The sequence below is a fragment of the Dermochelys coriacea genome, chromosome 9 (genome assembly GCF_009764565.3).
Source record: "Dermochelys coriacea isolate rDerCor1 chromosome 9, rDerCor1.pri.v4, whole genome shotgun sequence".
Lineage (NCBI taxonomy): Eukaryota > Metazoa > Chordata > Testudines > Dermochelyidae > Dermochelys > Dermochelys coriacea.
Window position 1 is genome coordinate 101584092 of NC_050076.1, and position 16314 is coordinate 101600405.

The 16314-nt window shown below is 46.7% G+C and overlaps 1 protein-coding gene and 1 long non-coding RNA gene across 2 annotated transcripts in view; one reads left to right on the forward strand and one right to left on the reverse strand.

The window, feature by feature from the left end:
• LOC122455633 lies at positions 1-6168 on the reverse strand. Its single transcript, XR_006273965.1, has 2 exons — positions 6035-6168; positions 1-666 (listed from the first exon to the last, which is right to left on the reverse strand). It is a non-coding gene; the product is annotated as an uncharacterized LOC122455633 (long non-coding RNA).
• RAP2C (RAP2C, member of RAS oncogene family) overlaps positions 5656-16314 on the forward strand; it is a 13311-nt gene continuing 2652 nt past the window's right edge. Inside the window, exons 1-2 of the mRNA XM_038415410.2 lie at positions 5656-6227; positions 9012-9332. Of these exons, the coding sequence (XP_038271338.1) occupies positions 5955-6227; positions 9012-9290 (552 nt within the window). The 5' untranslated portion in view covers positions 5656-5954 and the 3' untranslated portion in view covers positions 9291-9332. The remainder of the gene's footprint in view (positions 6228-9011; positions 9333-16314) is intronic.

Below are 16314 nucleotides of genomic sequence, written 5' to 3' on the forward strand. Positions count from 1 at the left end.
TTACGCACTGTGACCATGGAGCATGGCCATCATCAGGACAGTTTAATTGCTGTTTTTTAAGTGACAGGAGAACACTCTCCTGTTCTGTATAGGAACTGACCAAGAACAAGCCCCATTGTGTTATAGGTGCTGTACAAACATAGAGTAATAGACAGTCTCCGCCCCAGAGAGCGCGCAGTCAAATAGACAAGACAGACGAAGGGTAGAGGAAAGAGATAGAACTTGCATGTTCCTCCACAGGGTCGAAGGCTCACTCTTTAGCTATTGTCAAGCAGAGCTTTCTAGTGTCCAGAAACAAACAAAATCATGTTTTGATGTAGTAAAAGGCTTCTTCTCTGAATGCTAGAAACCTTTAGCCCAAGACAACATTTGAATGTGTTAAAAAGGGACAGAGTTTTGGTTAAACGTCGAAGTGGCAGCTATTTGTGATTTTTTCCAGTCAATTCCTCAGTGGGATGGAAGGGTAAAATTGTACTTTCATAACAATATGTACAGGAGAAGTGCTTTGTCTGGAAAATCCCCTGACTGCCAAACAATGGCTAATACCGTAATTTGCAGTCTTGTGGAAGGTCATTTCTGCAGATTTTCAGCCTTCAGTTGTGTTTTTTTTTTAAATCCTTTACTGACACCTAGCGTCTTTTGAGTTCATGTCTTCCAGGACAGCTCCTGTAAATCAGGAGAGAAAGAAAGGTAACAAAACTCAAGTCATCAAACAAATAATTTCCTAGAGCCATACAACACCAGTTTATTTTTAATGCTATTTTGTGCTAATGCTATCGATTCTGTCAGATTTTTCATACAACAACAACAATAATAAAAGCAAAAAAGCAAGAGTCAAGTCTCAGTACTATGCTGAGAACCTATTCACACTGCTAACTAGACTGTCAGCATGTTCTAATCAATGCAAACTCAATATGTAGATTGTCGTGCAATGAATAGTTCCCTGACAACATATTGCCTGCACAGACAGGACAAAACCATTTCCCACTATGCTATCATCCCTAACTAGTTACTAAAGGATTGCTTCCCTTCAGCCTTAGCCTTTTTTGTAATGCGCTGAGTTAATGGCTCCTGACCTGAGGTCAAAGCCAATGCAGGTGTAGATTCATAGATCTGCCTACCTTAATGGGGGTATTAACGGTGTAGCTGCTTAACATAAATATAGGGTGTAAAAGTTTTCTAGTCATAGAGATCATAGAATCTGAGGGTTGGAAGGGACCTGAGGAGGTCATCCAGTCCAACCCCCTGCTCAAAGCAGGACCAATCCCCAATTTTTGCTCCAGATCCCTAAATGGCCCCCTCAAGGATTGAACTCACAACCCTTGGTGTAGCAAGCCAATGCTCACACCACTGAGCTATCCTTCCTCCTGCTGCATAAAAATTGTTGTGAAAACCTGTGATTGTGAGAGGGTGCAGCCATCTACAAACAATCAGGTTTCCACAGAGATACAGGTACATAATCTTTAATATGCCAAAGAAAGTTATACCTTCAGAGAAGGCCTGGTCCAATTTCCACTGACATCAATAGGAGTCTTTCCATTGATATTATCTGGGAGTTGAATTAGAACCAGAGAGCATCTAATCTCATCTCCTCAAGAAGTATTTGGAATTCCAAACTTTACCTGGCATCTTGTATAAACCCTAAATTACAGTATATACCAAAGGAACAAAAAGAAAAGGAGTACTTGTGGCACCTTAGAGACTAACAAATGTATTTGAGCATAAGCTTTCGTGAGCTACAGCTCACTTCATCGGATGCATTCAGTGGAAAATACAGCGGGGAGATTTATATACACACACAGAGAACATGAAACGATGGGTATTACCATACAAACTGTAAGGAGAGTGATCACTTAAGATGAGCTATTACCAGCAGGTAGGGAGGGTGGGGGGAAGGAAGAAAACCTTTTGTGGTGATAATCAAGGTGGGCCATTTCCAGCAGTTGACAAGAACGTCTGAGGAATGGTGTGTGTGTGTGTGTGGGGGGGGGGAATAACATGGGGAAATAGTTAGCACCATGTTATTCCCCCCCACCCCCACCCCCGTTCCTCAGACGTTCTTGTCAACTTTTCTTCCTTCCCCACACCCTCCCTACCTGCTGGTAATAGTTCATCTTAAGTAATCACTCTCCTTACAGTGTGTATGGTAATACCCATTGTTTCATGTTCTCTATGTGTGTATATAAATCTCCCCGCTGTATTTTCCACTGAATGCATCCGATGAAGTGAGCTGTAGCTCACGAAAGCTTATGCTCAAATAAATTTGTTAGCCTCTAAGGAGCCACAAGTCCTCCTCTTCTTTTTGCGAATACAGACTAACACGGCTGCTACTCTGATACCAAAGGAACATTAGTTTTACAGTCCTATTCTAAAATGATAGCTTGTCTCTGCCAGCTCCTGAGTTAACTCTGATTTAGTATGTTAAACCAAAAGGTAACAAGGTTATAAATAGGAAAAAAGCAATGCCTCATTTCTCATCCATACCTCTGTGGTAAATTTTGTCTGTGTGAGGGGCAGATTGGAAGAGGCCCTGGAGGTTTTTCGCCTTCCTCTGTAGCATGGGGCATGGTTGACTTGAGGGAGGCTTCTCTGCTCCTTGAAGTCTTTAAACCATGATTTGAGGACTTCAATAGCTCAGACATAGATGAGGTTTTTCGCAGGAGTGGGTGGGTGAGATTCTGTGGCCTGCGCTGTGCAGGAGGTCGGACTAGATGATCAGAATGGTCCCTTCTGACCTTAGTATCTATGAATCTATGACTGCAGCATAGAGCAGGTGAAAAAGTTTCTAGTGAAAATTTCTTTTAATTGGAAATTAGTGTTTCATTGAAAATGAAATTTTTCACAGAAAAACTTTCCAGTTGGAAACCAGTAAGCATGGGGAAGGAAAATTATTTTTTCACACCTTTTTACTATTTAAACAGTAAACAGTGTAACTGAGTTAATAACACATTTTACTCTTTTAAAGAATAAAAAGGTTTGAAGAGTGTTTTTTCTCTACTTTCTTCCACCTTTTTACTTTGCTCCTTTTTTCAGTTAAAAATGGGGAAAGGAAAAAAAGAAGAGGGGAAACATAATTAAGCAATAAGAAATTTTTCAGTTAAAAAAAGACCAAATAAAATGGCATTTGGATTGAAACTAAATTAAAATTTTCATTTTATATAGAAAATTTCTGCGGGAAGTCAAACAATTTTTACCAAAATCTTTCAACGGGGTTTCTTTTACAGCAGAAAATTCAACAGGAAAAAAAATTCCCATTTTTCTGACCATGCTGCTGCAGCCCCTGGACATTTGTTGGGTTCTGCAGAGGTGTGGAGGGTGTCGGCAAGTGGCGCAGCGCTGTGACATTGAACGTGCTCTGGTGTTTAGTCCGTGCTCACCAACAATATGTGGCCCCTTGAAGGAATAGGAAGGTGTGTTCAGCGGGGGTCTATGGCAACCCTAGTAATGCTGGAGACTGGCAGGGGAGGGTTGCCATTAACAAGTACTGAATATGACTTCTGTTTGTGTTCTGCTTTTGCCCAAAGTCTGAGGAAAAATTGGGAAGGGCCCTGTCCTATGTACAGCATAAGGGAGAAGGAGCCAGGAAGGATAAGCACTAGGAGGAGGGAGGTGTATACAATGCTGAGTGGAAGGGGTGAGGCAGGACATGAGGGCTCAGTCCTTCCCAGACTTTGGCATTGTGCCCACAGTTTGCCACGTAATCACACCTTCACTGAATGAGCGGATGGGAGGGTTTGGGCCCCACCCCTCTCCTGGCTGGGGGCGTTATCGGTGTCACAGTGTTTGGGATCCCCCTATGGGGTGGAAGGAGATGTCAATGTTGCACTGTTGGGAGGGTGAGGGAGGCGTTGGTAAAATTGCCGACCTCAAGCACTCAAAAATAGAGCTGGTGTGAAAATGAAACCTGAAATGTCTTGCGAAAGTAAGTCCAGCTCAACAAACTTTTGTTGAATCAGAGGCAGGTTTCCAACGGTTCTGTTCCCATGGCAGGTTGCTGTGGACTCTGGCGGCCCAGGGTCCACACCTCCAAGTCAGCCAGGCCATGTGGACTGCCCCACAGACAACGAGCCTGAGTTTGCAGGATCTGCAGCTCCAGGGCAGCACTGCCCAGGCTTCCAGCCAGTTTCCAGACTCCCTGCCAAGCAGCCAGGAGCTGGAAAGCTCTGGGGGACCTGCTGGCTCTAGTCAGTGCTCAGCTCCCCAATCCACAGCTGGAAGCCCAGACAACCCCAGCTTCGCCCAGGGCTCTCAAATCTAGGCTCCCAGCTCTACAGCAGGGAGCCTTGCGAACCCTGATTTGAGCTGGGGCTCTCATAGCTTCCAGACTGTCTGCTGCAGAGCTGGAAGGTTGGAGGTCCTGGGACTGGTTCTGCAGCTTCAGGGCAGTCCCACCATGACTCCTGCCAGGTCTCCAGACTCCTGGGCTGCCCCGTGCCCAAGCAGGCAGTCCTGGGGGCCAGCTGGCCCGGGGATCTGGAAACCCTAGGATCCTCAGCCCTAGGGCTACTCCTGGTCTACAGCCCCTGGCAGTTCCAGGAGCAGACTGAATGGGATAGTTTGGTGGTTTCATGGCTACTCCTGAAACTGACAATAACGCCAGTTTCGGGCGGGGTGGTGGGTCCTGGGGAGTATTTTCCATTGTGGAACACCAACTTGGTATTTGCGAGATGAATTGCTTTCAGGGTTTCTGCGTTGCAAGAAGTGTTGCAATATGCATCTGAAGAAGTGGGGTTTTTACCCACGAAAGCTTAGGCCCAAATACATCTGCGAGTCTTTACGGTGCCACCTGCCTCCCCCTTGTTTTTGTCGATGCAGACTAACAGGGCTACCCCCGATACTTGTCGCAAAATCGAAATTCCTCATGAACTGGAAAATCTGAGTGTTGCCCCACAAGCCTGAGTCTCTCCTTCCCCTGCCCCCCGCAGTTTGGTTTCAAGGAGGTTTTAAAAGCAGAAATAGAGGGCAGCTGCTTTTGACCTCAATTTGGGTGCTTGAGCTTTTAAGGAGCTGGCGGGCCAAGCTTTAGAAACCCCGTTTCACTGAACGCTACGTTCGCAGCGGAGCGGCCGGCAGCGAGGCGGGCCCGGGCCGCAGAGCCGGGCGGTGCCGCGGAAGAGGAAGGGAGGAAGCGCCGTGACCCACCCGCCCCCGGCTGGCTTCCCCCTGAGCTAGGCGCGTTTCTCAGGCGTTGGCGGCAGGGCAGCGGCCGAGCCCTTGGGTCCCGCCCAGGCGGGGGGAGGGGCCGGTGGCATGTTCCTGAGGACGAGTGTGGGGGCGGGGCGCTGTCGGGTCCAGGGCCCTCCCCCGGGCGGGTGGGGGCGGGGTCGCGCCGTTCAGGGTCCCCCCCTCGGGCGGGGTGGGGGCGGGGCGCTGTCGGGTCGAGGGCCCCCCCCTCGGGCGGGGTGGGGGCGGGGCGGTGTCGCGGCGTTCAGGGTCCCCCCCCTCGGGCGGGGTGGGGGCGGGGCGGTGTCGCGGCGTTCAGGGTCCCCCCCCTCGGGCGGGGTGGGGGCGGGGCGGTGTCGCGGCGTTCAGGGTCCCCCCCTCGGGCGGGGTGGGGGCGGGGCGGTGTCGCGGCGTTCAGGGTCCCCCCCCTCGGGCGGGGTGGGGGCGGGGCGGTGTCGCCGCGTTCAGGGTCCCCCCCCCCCCGGCCTCTCAGCCCGGAACCGCGGCGCCGGGCTCCCCTGTGCGGAAGTGCGCGGGGGCGGCCCTCGCTCGCGCAGCCCGCCGGTGCGGCGCTGAAACCCTTCCGGGCGGCCCCAGGCCGGGCCATGGAGTGAGGCCGGGGGGGCGCGGGCCGGGCCAGCCGCCAACGACCTTCCCCTCCCCCGCCCCCCGCCGAGCCGCGGCCTGAGGCCTCCGGGCCGGGGTAGCAGCAGCGCGGCCCCTCGCCGCGGGGCGATGCGCTCCCCGGCCGCCCAGTGACCGCCCGCCGGGGAGCCCGGCCCGCCGGCCCCATGAGGGAGTACAAGGTGGTGGTGTTGGGCAGCGGCGGCGTGGGCAAGTCCGCCCTGACCGTGCAGTTCGTCACGGGCACCTTCATCGAGAAGTACGACCCCACCATCGAGGACTTCTACCGCAAGGAGATCGAGGTGGACTCGTCCCCCTCCGTGCTGGAGATCCTGGACACCGCCGGCACCGAGCAGTTCGCCTCCATGCGCGACCTCTACATCAAGAACGGGCAGGGCTTCATCCTGGTCTACAGCCTGGTCAACCAGCAGAGCTTCCAGGTAACCCGCCGGCCGGGCCCGGCCCCGCAGCCCCGTCCCCCCCCCCCGCGCCGCCCGCAGCCCCCCCGCGCCGAGCCCCGCCCCCCCAGTGCTCCCCGCACCCCCCCGCGCCGAGCCCCGCCCCCCAGTGCTCCCCGCAGCCCCCCCGCGCCGAGCCCCGCCCCCCCAGTGCTCCCCGCAGCCCCCCCCGCGCCGAGCCCCGCCCCCCCAGTGCTCCCCGCAGCCCCCCCGCGCCGAGCCCCGCCCCCCAGTGCTCCCCGCAGCCCCCCCCGCGCCGAGCCCCGCCCCCCAGTGCTCCCCGCAGCCCCCCCCGCGCCGAGCCCCGCCCCCCCAGTGCTCCCCGTAGCCCCCCCCGCGCCGGGCCCCGCCCCCCCCAGTGCTCCCCGCAGCCCCCCCCGCGCCGAGCCCCGCCCCCCCAGTGCTCCCCGTAGCGCCCTCCGAGAACGCCCGGTTTGTGAGGGGGTCAGAGCGGGTGGAGGGGGTGAGAGCAAAGGTCCCTCTAGCCCAGCGCCCTGTCTGCCCACAGTGGCCAGTGCCCGGGGCCCCAGAAGGAGCGAACAGAACAAGCGATCCGTCCCCCGTCGCCCATTCCCGGCTTTGTGGTATTGATATCAAAAGCAGGTTAAGGGGGAGGTACCTTTTTGCTGTCAGTATAAACAAGGAAAACTACCAAGCACTAGCAGGGTGCTACAATACTCGGGTGGCAAAACTATTCCCATTGGACTCTGGTAAATAAAACACTTTTGTGTTAAGTCCTCTTTAAAAATAAATGTCTGTAAATCCCAAATTTGGGGTTAGATTTGACCTGTTGTGTGCTTTTAAACACTGCTCTTTGAAAAGCAATATTGTGTCAGTTAATCTCAGAAGGGCCGGTAGGTAGGTTGTCTGTTTTCTGAACTGAACTTGCTACCTTATAAATTGTGCATCTTGCTAATAAACCCTGATATTTTTTTTCTATATATATATATATATATATATATATATATATATATATATATATATATATAAGCTGCCATCGAGTGTAAGCTTGATGATCACGCTGTGTGGGTGGTGTGTTCATGAGAACAACAGGTCACGTGTGAAAATGAAATTCAACCCACAAACTTGCATTGCAAAAACTGACAAGAAGCAAAAAAGTCCCGCAACCTGTAACTGGCCTAAACTGCCTCTGGTAATAAGCAGCTTGTATCTGTGGGAAATGACTGGACTTGGCAACAGGGATTTGGAACTTGTTTGTTGGCTGCAATTAGGTTGCTTGTGCTGGGTGTAGTCCAGCTGCTTGGCAAAACCTTTTACACCCCCACTAAGGCAGAATGTTTCTGTTGAAGGCTGAACATTATCTTAGATGAGGATACCTACCTAGATAAATTGTATCCAAGTTAGAGATTTTTTTTCCCTTGCAAAGGAACTACAGTCCTCATGCTTGGATGTTTCTCTCCTGCCTATGGTCAGCTCTCATCTAGGTATTGGGAGGTTTTCCCTCAAGAATTGAGGCATGTAGTTTTAGGAAAAAAATCTAAGAGCGGATTAATATATTCCACTTCAGTTGCTTGGTTTTCTTTCTTCTTTAGCGCATTTAATCAAAACAGTGTGGATAAAAATCTCCCTGTGAAGTTTCATTACCAGTGGCAGCTTCAAGCACTTAATTGCTTCTCTCCTAGAACCCTGCAAGAAATTGTAAACCTTTCTTATTTTAACAAATTAAAATCTTAAATCTGAGGTGGAGGAAGTGGATCTAAACTTTCGAGAGTATGGTATATAAATGTTTCTTCCTTTTTCACTTTTGGGAAGATTATAGGATTATTGGGTTTCATAGAATATTAAAACATGTCTTTATTGTATCTAAATTTGTCATTTAGGCATGGCCAAGTATGTTCACAGTGAACATTTTTAAGTATGCCGCTAATATGCAGGAGAAGATACTGACATAAAAATGTAATTAACTTTCATAGGCAGTAGGCTGGCTACAAGTTTCCCCATCTGTGTAAGTGATCACTTAATGTCGATGCATAATATAGACTTCAGTTTCGGTCATGAGTTTAAAGGCGAACTTCTCTTTTTGTAGAAAATCCTGCTGAGGACCAGAAAATTAGTTCAGTTCAAAATTTTAAGTTAATTTATACAAAATCTGCCTTTATTTTAACTAGAGCTGGGCAAGAAAAATGGTCACCCAGCCTGTGAAAATGTTTGAGATTTCAGTTTTTCCGGTTCTTCGTCAGATTGTAACTGAGACCTTTTGAAACTTTGCACAGAAAATTACACCCACCCTAGGGAGTTCACCTGGGACGATGATTGCCATAACCACCAAGCCATTCTTAGTGTGGCTGGAAATTCCTTCCTAGACCTAAGAAACCTTCTTAACAAGTTCTGGTTTTGACAAATCAGCATTTTCCAATGGAAAACTGTTTTGTCAATTCCTGACCAGCTCCAATCCTAACCAAAAGGTTTTCTGGGAAATTAGAGGTAATTTTACATTGCAGCCGTGCACTTTCTAAGCACACAGGAAGTACCGTGTGCCCTGAAGAATGTGCATTACAGATGGAGGATAAATGTCTGAATTTTAGACACACCCTAGTCTAAATCCAAGGTACCCATTTAGGAATTTTTCATAAGCTATTCTGTTTTTCAGTTAGACATAAGATCTATGGGCTTGTTAAAACACTTGTTTTTACAGTGAGCTATTTCCTGCAACCAGTGTTAACTTTTACAGCAATCATTTGTGATTACTATTTTAAAATATGATTAGTACTAAAAGTGTATTAACCAGTTGGATTGTTTAATCAGGACATCAAGCCAATGAGGGACCAGATTGTCCGAGTGAAGAGATATGAAAAAGTTCCTCTAATCCTAGTGGGGAATAAAGTGGATCTGGAATCTGAGAGGGAGGTCGTATCTGCAGAAGGCAGAGCTTTGGCTCAGGAGTGGGGCTGTCCATTCATGGAAACGTCGGCCAAGAGTAAAACCATGGTGGATGAACTGTTTGCCGAGATCGTCAGGCAAATGAACTATGCGTCCCTGCCTGAAAAACAAGATCAGTGTTGTACAACTTGCATCATCCAGTGAGAAAAAATAAAGAAAAACCTCAATCATGGCCATACAGAGCAGGTGGGTTGGATGCTCATATTTAATTGAAGTGGTTAACTGTTGTGTTTAAATGAGCAGATTAAGCTGCCACAAGCACTCTAAAATTAGTTGGTCTAACCTTGAAATGTCTTGCAGCCTCTACTGAGAGAAAGTGTGTGGCCCCAACAGCACACGAGTGCTTAATGTATTAGAAATAGGCACCTTTATGTGAAATAACCTCTGTATGTTACATCAGTATGCTTCACCAGGGGTTACTGACTCTATCTGAAATACCCTGTGTATTAATACTAGTTAGGCACTTACAACATAAAAGGAGGCCTGAATTCCTGTGCACCAATTCACTGGATGAGGACTACCAGTACTGTATTGGTGACATCTTTATCTCTAGTGACCTATTGTGATAGTTGCAGTGGGATTCTGACTTCATTAGGTGCAAATGTCCTTTCAAAAGTCACCTGCAAATATAATTATCCAAATGAATTGCAGCTAGTCAAATAGTCTTTAAGTATGTGCTGAGTCCCCCCACTAACCAGACTTATGGGGCACTCAGTATATGAACTCATGCTCTCTTAACAAAGCTCCCACAATGTCCATCCCAGCTGCCCAACTCAGCTTTCCACTTCAATGGTATGTCTGTCACAGCTGCCAAGACTTCCTGCTTAATCATTGGCTTATGGGAGTGCTCGTAATTTCCATTTAATTGCTGAATTCTGTAAGCTGGCTTCACTGGTGATGGTTGCTGAGATGTCCGGTGAAAGTAGCAGCTGGCTGTCGATGATGGATGTTTCAGGACCTGAAAAAGAAATGGTGAGATTAATTTAGTCTGATTTAGAGGTTAGAGAAGACATTCAGAATTCATTAATTTGGTCAATTCCATGTACAGTCCACTCCAGCACACCTCTCTTTGTACAAATATTCTTTCTAATAAAGAACGGGGAGATACAGTAATGTTGGTTTCCAAATAAATGGCTCTGAAGTCAGGTGGTTGTAATGGTTTGTAATTTTTATATTTTAAAACAGTTGAATTGTAGTTGAAAGTAATGGCAGTATTTTAAATTTAAGAATATATGTGGGAGTATTGCATTCTAGCTGAACAAAACTGAAAAGATGGAATTGTGTGGAGGGGTTTCTCCTTGCTGGCTGGCTGCCTGCCTGCCACCTCAGAAGTGGCTGCATTTCAGCAGTCAGAACATAACACTTGATTTGTCGTCACTGGGATTGTGCACTCCTCAGTCTGTCAGTGCACTTTCTCAGAGCCCCAGGAGAGAGAATTCCAACCTGCAGGGCTGCCTATTTCGAATGGAGGCAGAGTTCTGTCCTCTTTCAGAGCTCTGCTTGTCTGTGGGAGCAGAGGTGCTTGAAACTCCTCCCTCCCCCCAGTGACTCTGTGCACAGGTGTGGTTGGAAGAGTGCAGTGAGTTCAATAGGGCCTTTACCTTTCTGCTTCTCCCCACCCCCTTCCTCCCATTTTCCCCCTCTGCAGGGGTAAAAGCTCTCTTGCTAGACTATGGTTGGCCTTCAGTGACCACAGCTCACAGTCTCCCTCTCTAGCACTGCTGCCTGAATATATAGAGGCAGGTAACAGTATTATAAGGAGTGCCTCTGCTTTCCTCATGGCAGCTGTAACTTGGCAACCTTGTAGGAAAGGGGTGAGGACGTAATCCCTGTGAAAGTAGTCTTAGCCAAAGAGTCTCTTTTGTAGGAGAATGACAGGTGGGGAAGAATAGGATAATATTGTACTTGAAGTTGTGGGTTGTCCGACCACCTCAGTATCAAGAGTATGGGCATCGGGAACTCTCTGTTAATATCCATTACATGTATAAAGCATGTTGTGAGTGTGAAATATCATGTCTGTCTTAAACACCTATATGGCCCCCACTACTTAGTATCACAATCTTTAATGTACTTCTATCCTCACAACACTCCTGTGAGGTGGGGAAGCTTCACTGTCCCTGTTGCACAGATGAGCAACTGAGGCACAGAGAGACTGACTTGCTCACAGTTACATGGGAAGTCTGGTGGAGCAGAAAATTGAACTTGGGTGCCAGGTTAGTACCCTGAGCACCGGACTGATAGAGCTGAACTGCTCTGAATAGAGAAACTACAGATTGCTGCTTTTGATTTTTGACTCAAAATGCTGCTGAGTTAGTCTCACTTTGAGTAAAACAAAACCAGATGGTTCAGCTAGTCTTGGGACTACTTCCCATATGAGTTGCAGGCAATGAACCCTCAGATATAGTGGCCATTATGACATTATTGGCTTTACCTTGCATGTTGAAGCTACATGCACTTCTGACTTGCCACACCAGAACATGCCAATGGCTCATGTAGGCCAGCACAGATGCTTCAGGGGATTGTTCATGAAACTTCATAGTGGATGCTTAGAGAATCTTCCTAATCTCATCGATCAGTTGTTGGCTTGTGTCCTAAATCATCAGGCTCTCTTGTTTTTTTAAAAAAAAAAAAAAAAAAAAAACCCCACAAAACTATAGCTAATGAGAACATCCACAGTCTTCAGTATATAAATGTCTTCCTTTGAATCCTGCTAAGTTCTTGGCCTTGATACCTAGAGGCAATGAATTCTGCTGGCTAATCTTGCTCCATTTCATTTCTTATCTCTAAACGTTCCCAATGTTCAGTCTCTCTCTTCATATGGAAGTCTTTCTGTGCCTCTTAATTCTTTGTATTCTCCATTTCAAGATCCCTTCTAAATTCTGGCATCTCTCTCCCCTGAGGTAGGGCGACCAGATCTAAACACCATATTGAAGGTGAATCTGTACCGTTGACTGAAATAATGCCATTATAATATTTTCTATTGCAGGAGTTTCCATGCTTTTTTCAGTCTGAACCACCTCTCCTCTTGATCTTGCTTCAGTTTGCAATTAAACATTTCTCAAGAAGCTATTGGTATCCGTTGTAAGGTGGCAGGTGATAATTGTCCCACACTGCAATCTCTCCAGCTCTGGCAAAACAAAGTTCTCTTTCCCTATTCTCCCATTGTCTCTTTAATATCCATAGACCTTTCATGTCCCATTCAATCCTCCCTTTGCTCTGGGGCCTTCTTCCCCCTCACCTCCCATCTCCATTCACAGGCTCTTCTTAGGCTCTATGATCTCACCTGTTGCTCAAGCTCTTGGATCCTTTCTGCATCCCTGGCTCCCACCACCTGGCCCTTGTCTCACTGGACCACAGGAACCAGATCTCCTTGGCCTAATGACAAGCTTGGGTACCAAATTTCCATCCAGTATATTGTAATGGAGGATGGCAGCTGACAGTTTCCTCTGTCAGTTGTCTCTCATCCTAGGGATAATTGCTTTTGGATCTTAGGTGGGCAGAAGCAGGTGATAGCTACTCTTATAAAACTGCAACCTTTAGTGGCAGCTTCTTTCTTCTGGCACAGGGGTGTGGATCACAGCTTGGGAACCACTGTTTTACTCTATTCTGTGTCCCAGCATCTTGTTTCTCTTTTTGTTGCTCTTTACTGCACACTGAGCTGGTCAGTGACACCCACCTCTCTTTCCAGAACAACTAGTCAGTTTAGAACCCAGCAGTATGTATGATTCGTTCAATGATTCCTTCCAGTATGCACTACCTTGCATTAGTCGACACTGAATCTCATCTCTCCTGCTGTCTGCTCACCTGTTCAGGCTTTTCTGGTGAGCACATCACCATGGACCTCGCTGTGTTAGTTCCCTCTGAAGTTGAAAGTCTTTAGTCTTGACTAACCTAAAATGTCACTTGCAAATTTTACCGTTCTGTTGTCCCTCTCCCTCTTCCTGGTGTGGATTCTCTGAGTACCCCTCTTTTGGTCTTTTATCATGATGAAAATTGATCACTTATCCGTATTACTTGTTTTCTGCCTTAGTCAGTTTCTAAAACTCCATGACAGAATTTACTTCACTCTGTACTTCTTGGTTTTCTTAGTACCCTCTCGTGAAAAACGTTGTCTAAGTCCAAATTATCTGCTGTTCTTCAAATGGCAGCAAAGTAGTAGATAATCCTAGTAAAAAGGAGAGCCAGGACTTTCCTTCACAGAAGCCATTCTGATTTGTCCTTCCAGATCATGTTCTTCCCAGATACTTTCTTGAATTATTGTTTCAACCAAGGCATATGGCACTGAAGGTGACATTTATTGGTCTTCAGTTTCCTAATATTCCATTGCACCCAGCCTTAGGAAGAAGTGGTCCTGTGTTTGCTATCATTTGCACCCCTCCCTCTAATTTAGCAGCAGATTTTAATGAAATTCCTTCACGTGTTTTTTTTTTTTTAGGTGAATATCTAGTTTTGATGTGTTGCTACTTAATTTATCAACTTGTAGCTCTTGCTCTTTTGATTCCTCAGTCTGACAGTCCATCTTTTCTCTGAAACTTCCTCCAAATATGTAACAAATTTATTTCACTGCCAAAGATACTGAATGTTATCTGCATAAACCTGAGTATATTCTGAATTTGCACAGTACTTTATGGTGAGTGATCTCAGCAGTATTCTTGATCAGTTATCTGCCCCTCCTCATGCCTGGATAATGTGACGCTAATAGGAGCTATGTGCATACCTAGGTGTGAGGGGAAAACATCTCATTGGAGTTTAAATTTGCAAGTGTACGCTTTTGTTCTACTGTAGAAAAGTAGCCCTCTGGCCTATGGAGCTTTGTAAAATTGTGAGACTCACCCAGTCTGCCTTTCCTATGCAGATCTTAAAAAATATTAATGGTTATACTTGCTCATTAAATTCCTGTCCAAGTCCCTGATTGGCACTTTATAAATGCTGTCTCAGGGCTGATTATTCACTCTGGAGCCGTGTCTGCACTAGGGCCACTTTCTAAAAATGTGCCACTCTGGCCATCACCAGTTCAGCTCTGCCAGCATCAGAAGCCCCGTTGTAAATGGTGTGTTACTGGCATTCTTAATATGTGTCCTGTGCTCCTGCTCAGAGCAGGTCTAACAGACCCCCTACTAGCAGTCAGCTGGCTGCTGCCAGCCCTTTTATCAGTAGGGTTCTCAGCATTGCTAAAAGTGGTAGAGCGGCACCATTGTTAGCAACAGTAGGGAAACATCTTGAAAACTTCTCTCATGAAGATGGGGTCTGGGTGTACAGCACTTGTCTGATAAATCAAGCTTTCACTTTTTTTAGTGTCTGGGGGAACTAAACACTTAACTCCAAAAGAGTTAAGTGCCCTGAATGTTGGTCACTTAAGTTTTCTTGCAGCCTGAGCTGTGAAAGCTTTGAGCAGAGCTCCTAGTTGTCCAGTATCAGTTACCCATTATAGAATTCAATGTGATGTGATCTCTGATGTGTTTTCTTTTTTTACAACTGTCAATTGAATTGATAAAGAGAAAACTTGGAAGGTCATGACACCCTATAGAGAAACATCATTCAAAAGAGGAAACATTTTTCCATGTTGAAAATTTCATGAAAACTTCAAATAGTGTTTTCCTGTTGTGTTTATATGATAAATTATGCTCCTACCTGTTTTGGATCCTTTCAAAGGAAGGCTCAGTCTCTGTAACTGGCTGTATTTTAAAGACCTTTTTTTCTAATATTCAAAAATAGAATTCTTGAATCATAGGACTGGAAGGGACCTCGAGAGGTCATCTAGTCCTGTCCCCTGCACTCACAGCAGGACTAAGTATTGTCTAGACCATCCCTCACTGGTGTTTGTCTAAAATACAAGTCATCAAGGGTGCAAAGACGTAGCAGTTAGGTGTTGGGTATTATGGAATTGGTTGCTGCATCTCTTGCATTGACAGAGTTATTAAACTTGTTTGTACATGTGACTCAGAATAGCTACACATGCAATCCTGCCTACCAAGAAACAGCCTAATTTTTGATGGTCTAAGAGGTTTTTTTTAGTATTGATCAGAGAGTCCTATTATTGAAAATCAGATTGGTTCAACTTCCTGGTTTATGGAAAATCTAACATCACCGTACGTGTTACGATACTGTAAGGCCCTCTACTGAGGAAATGAACAAGCTAGTGTTTCTTTCTGGCAGTGTGTATTCCTGGGGGAATTCTGCGCAAAAAAATTAAAAATTCTGTGCACAATATTTCAAAATTCTGCATATGCTGTTTTGTCAAAATAACACAATGTAATCACGTCAGTTTCAATTATTTTGGTAATTTATTTCAAAATACCTGTCAGCAAGTATATCTATAAAAATACAGACCAAAAAAAAATGGACTTTTTTTTTTTTTTTTTTTTTTTTGACAAATAGATTCCTTACTAGGCATATTAATACAGAACTTTGAGTAATTCATTTAAACTACTATACAGAAATGTATTTCCCGCACCCCTCAGAAGCAGTGCAAAGGCTTGGGGGGAGTCAGGGGTAACAGAGGAGCTGAGGGAGAGGGAAGGAGCCTTGGAGTGATCCTGAAGGATTGTTGGGTGTGGATGGAAGAAGTATGGAAGTTTTTCTTTTGGGGAGGGGGAGGGATTGTTAGGAAAGTGGGGAGCCTCTCCCATTCAGTCAGGCACCTCTGCCCCTGTGACCCTGGAGCCCCCCTCCCATTCATCCCCTGGCTCAATGCTGTCACCCCACTAGCTCCTGAGCCCATGCCCCGCTCTGTCCTCCCATCACTACCTCTTCTGAACCCTGGTCTGTGACCACCCTCCGCCCCCTCCAGCAGCCCCGTGTGCCCCACTCTGCCTCCTAACCTGGCTTCACATGCCGGCTGCTGTGATGAACACGTTGGTTGGGCAAAAGGTGGCACTGTAACGCTTCCTGGGCAAAATGTGTCTTCTGCGGGGGGTGAAAAAATTCTGCACCGGACGTGAATTTTGCATGTGTGCCGTGGCACAGAATTTCCCCAGGAGTAAGTGTTTACCTAGAACACAGCTGCTTCATATTTTCTGGGCATGTTTTGGGTTGAATCCAGTGTGTGTCGCCAGTATAGAGAATAATTCAAATTCTTCAGTTATTCCTTTACCGCTTCATAAGGTGCTACAGAAGTGCACGTTATAGAAACCTAGGTAATGCCTGCTAGCCTGTCTTCCATTATCAA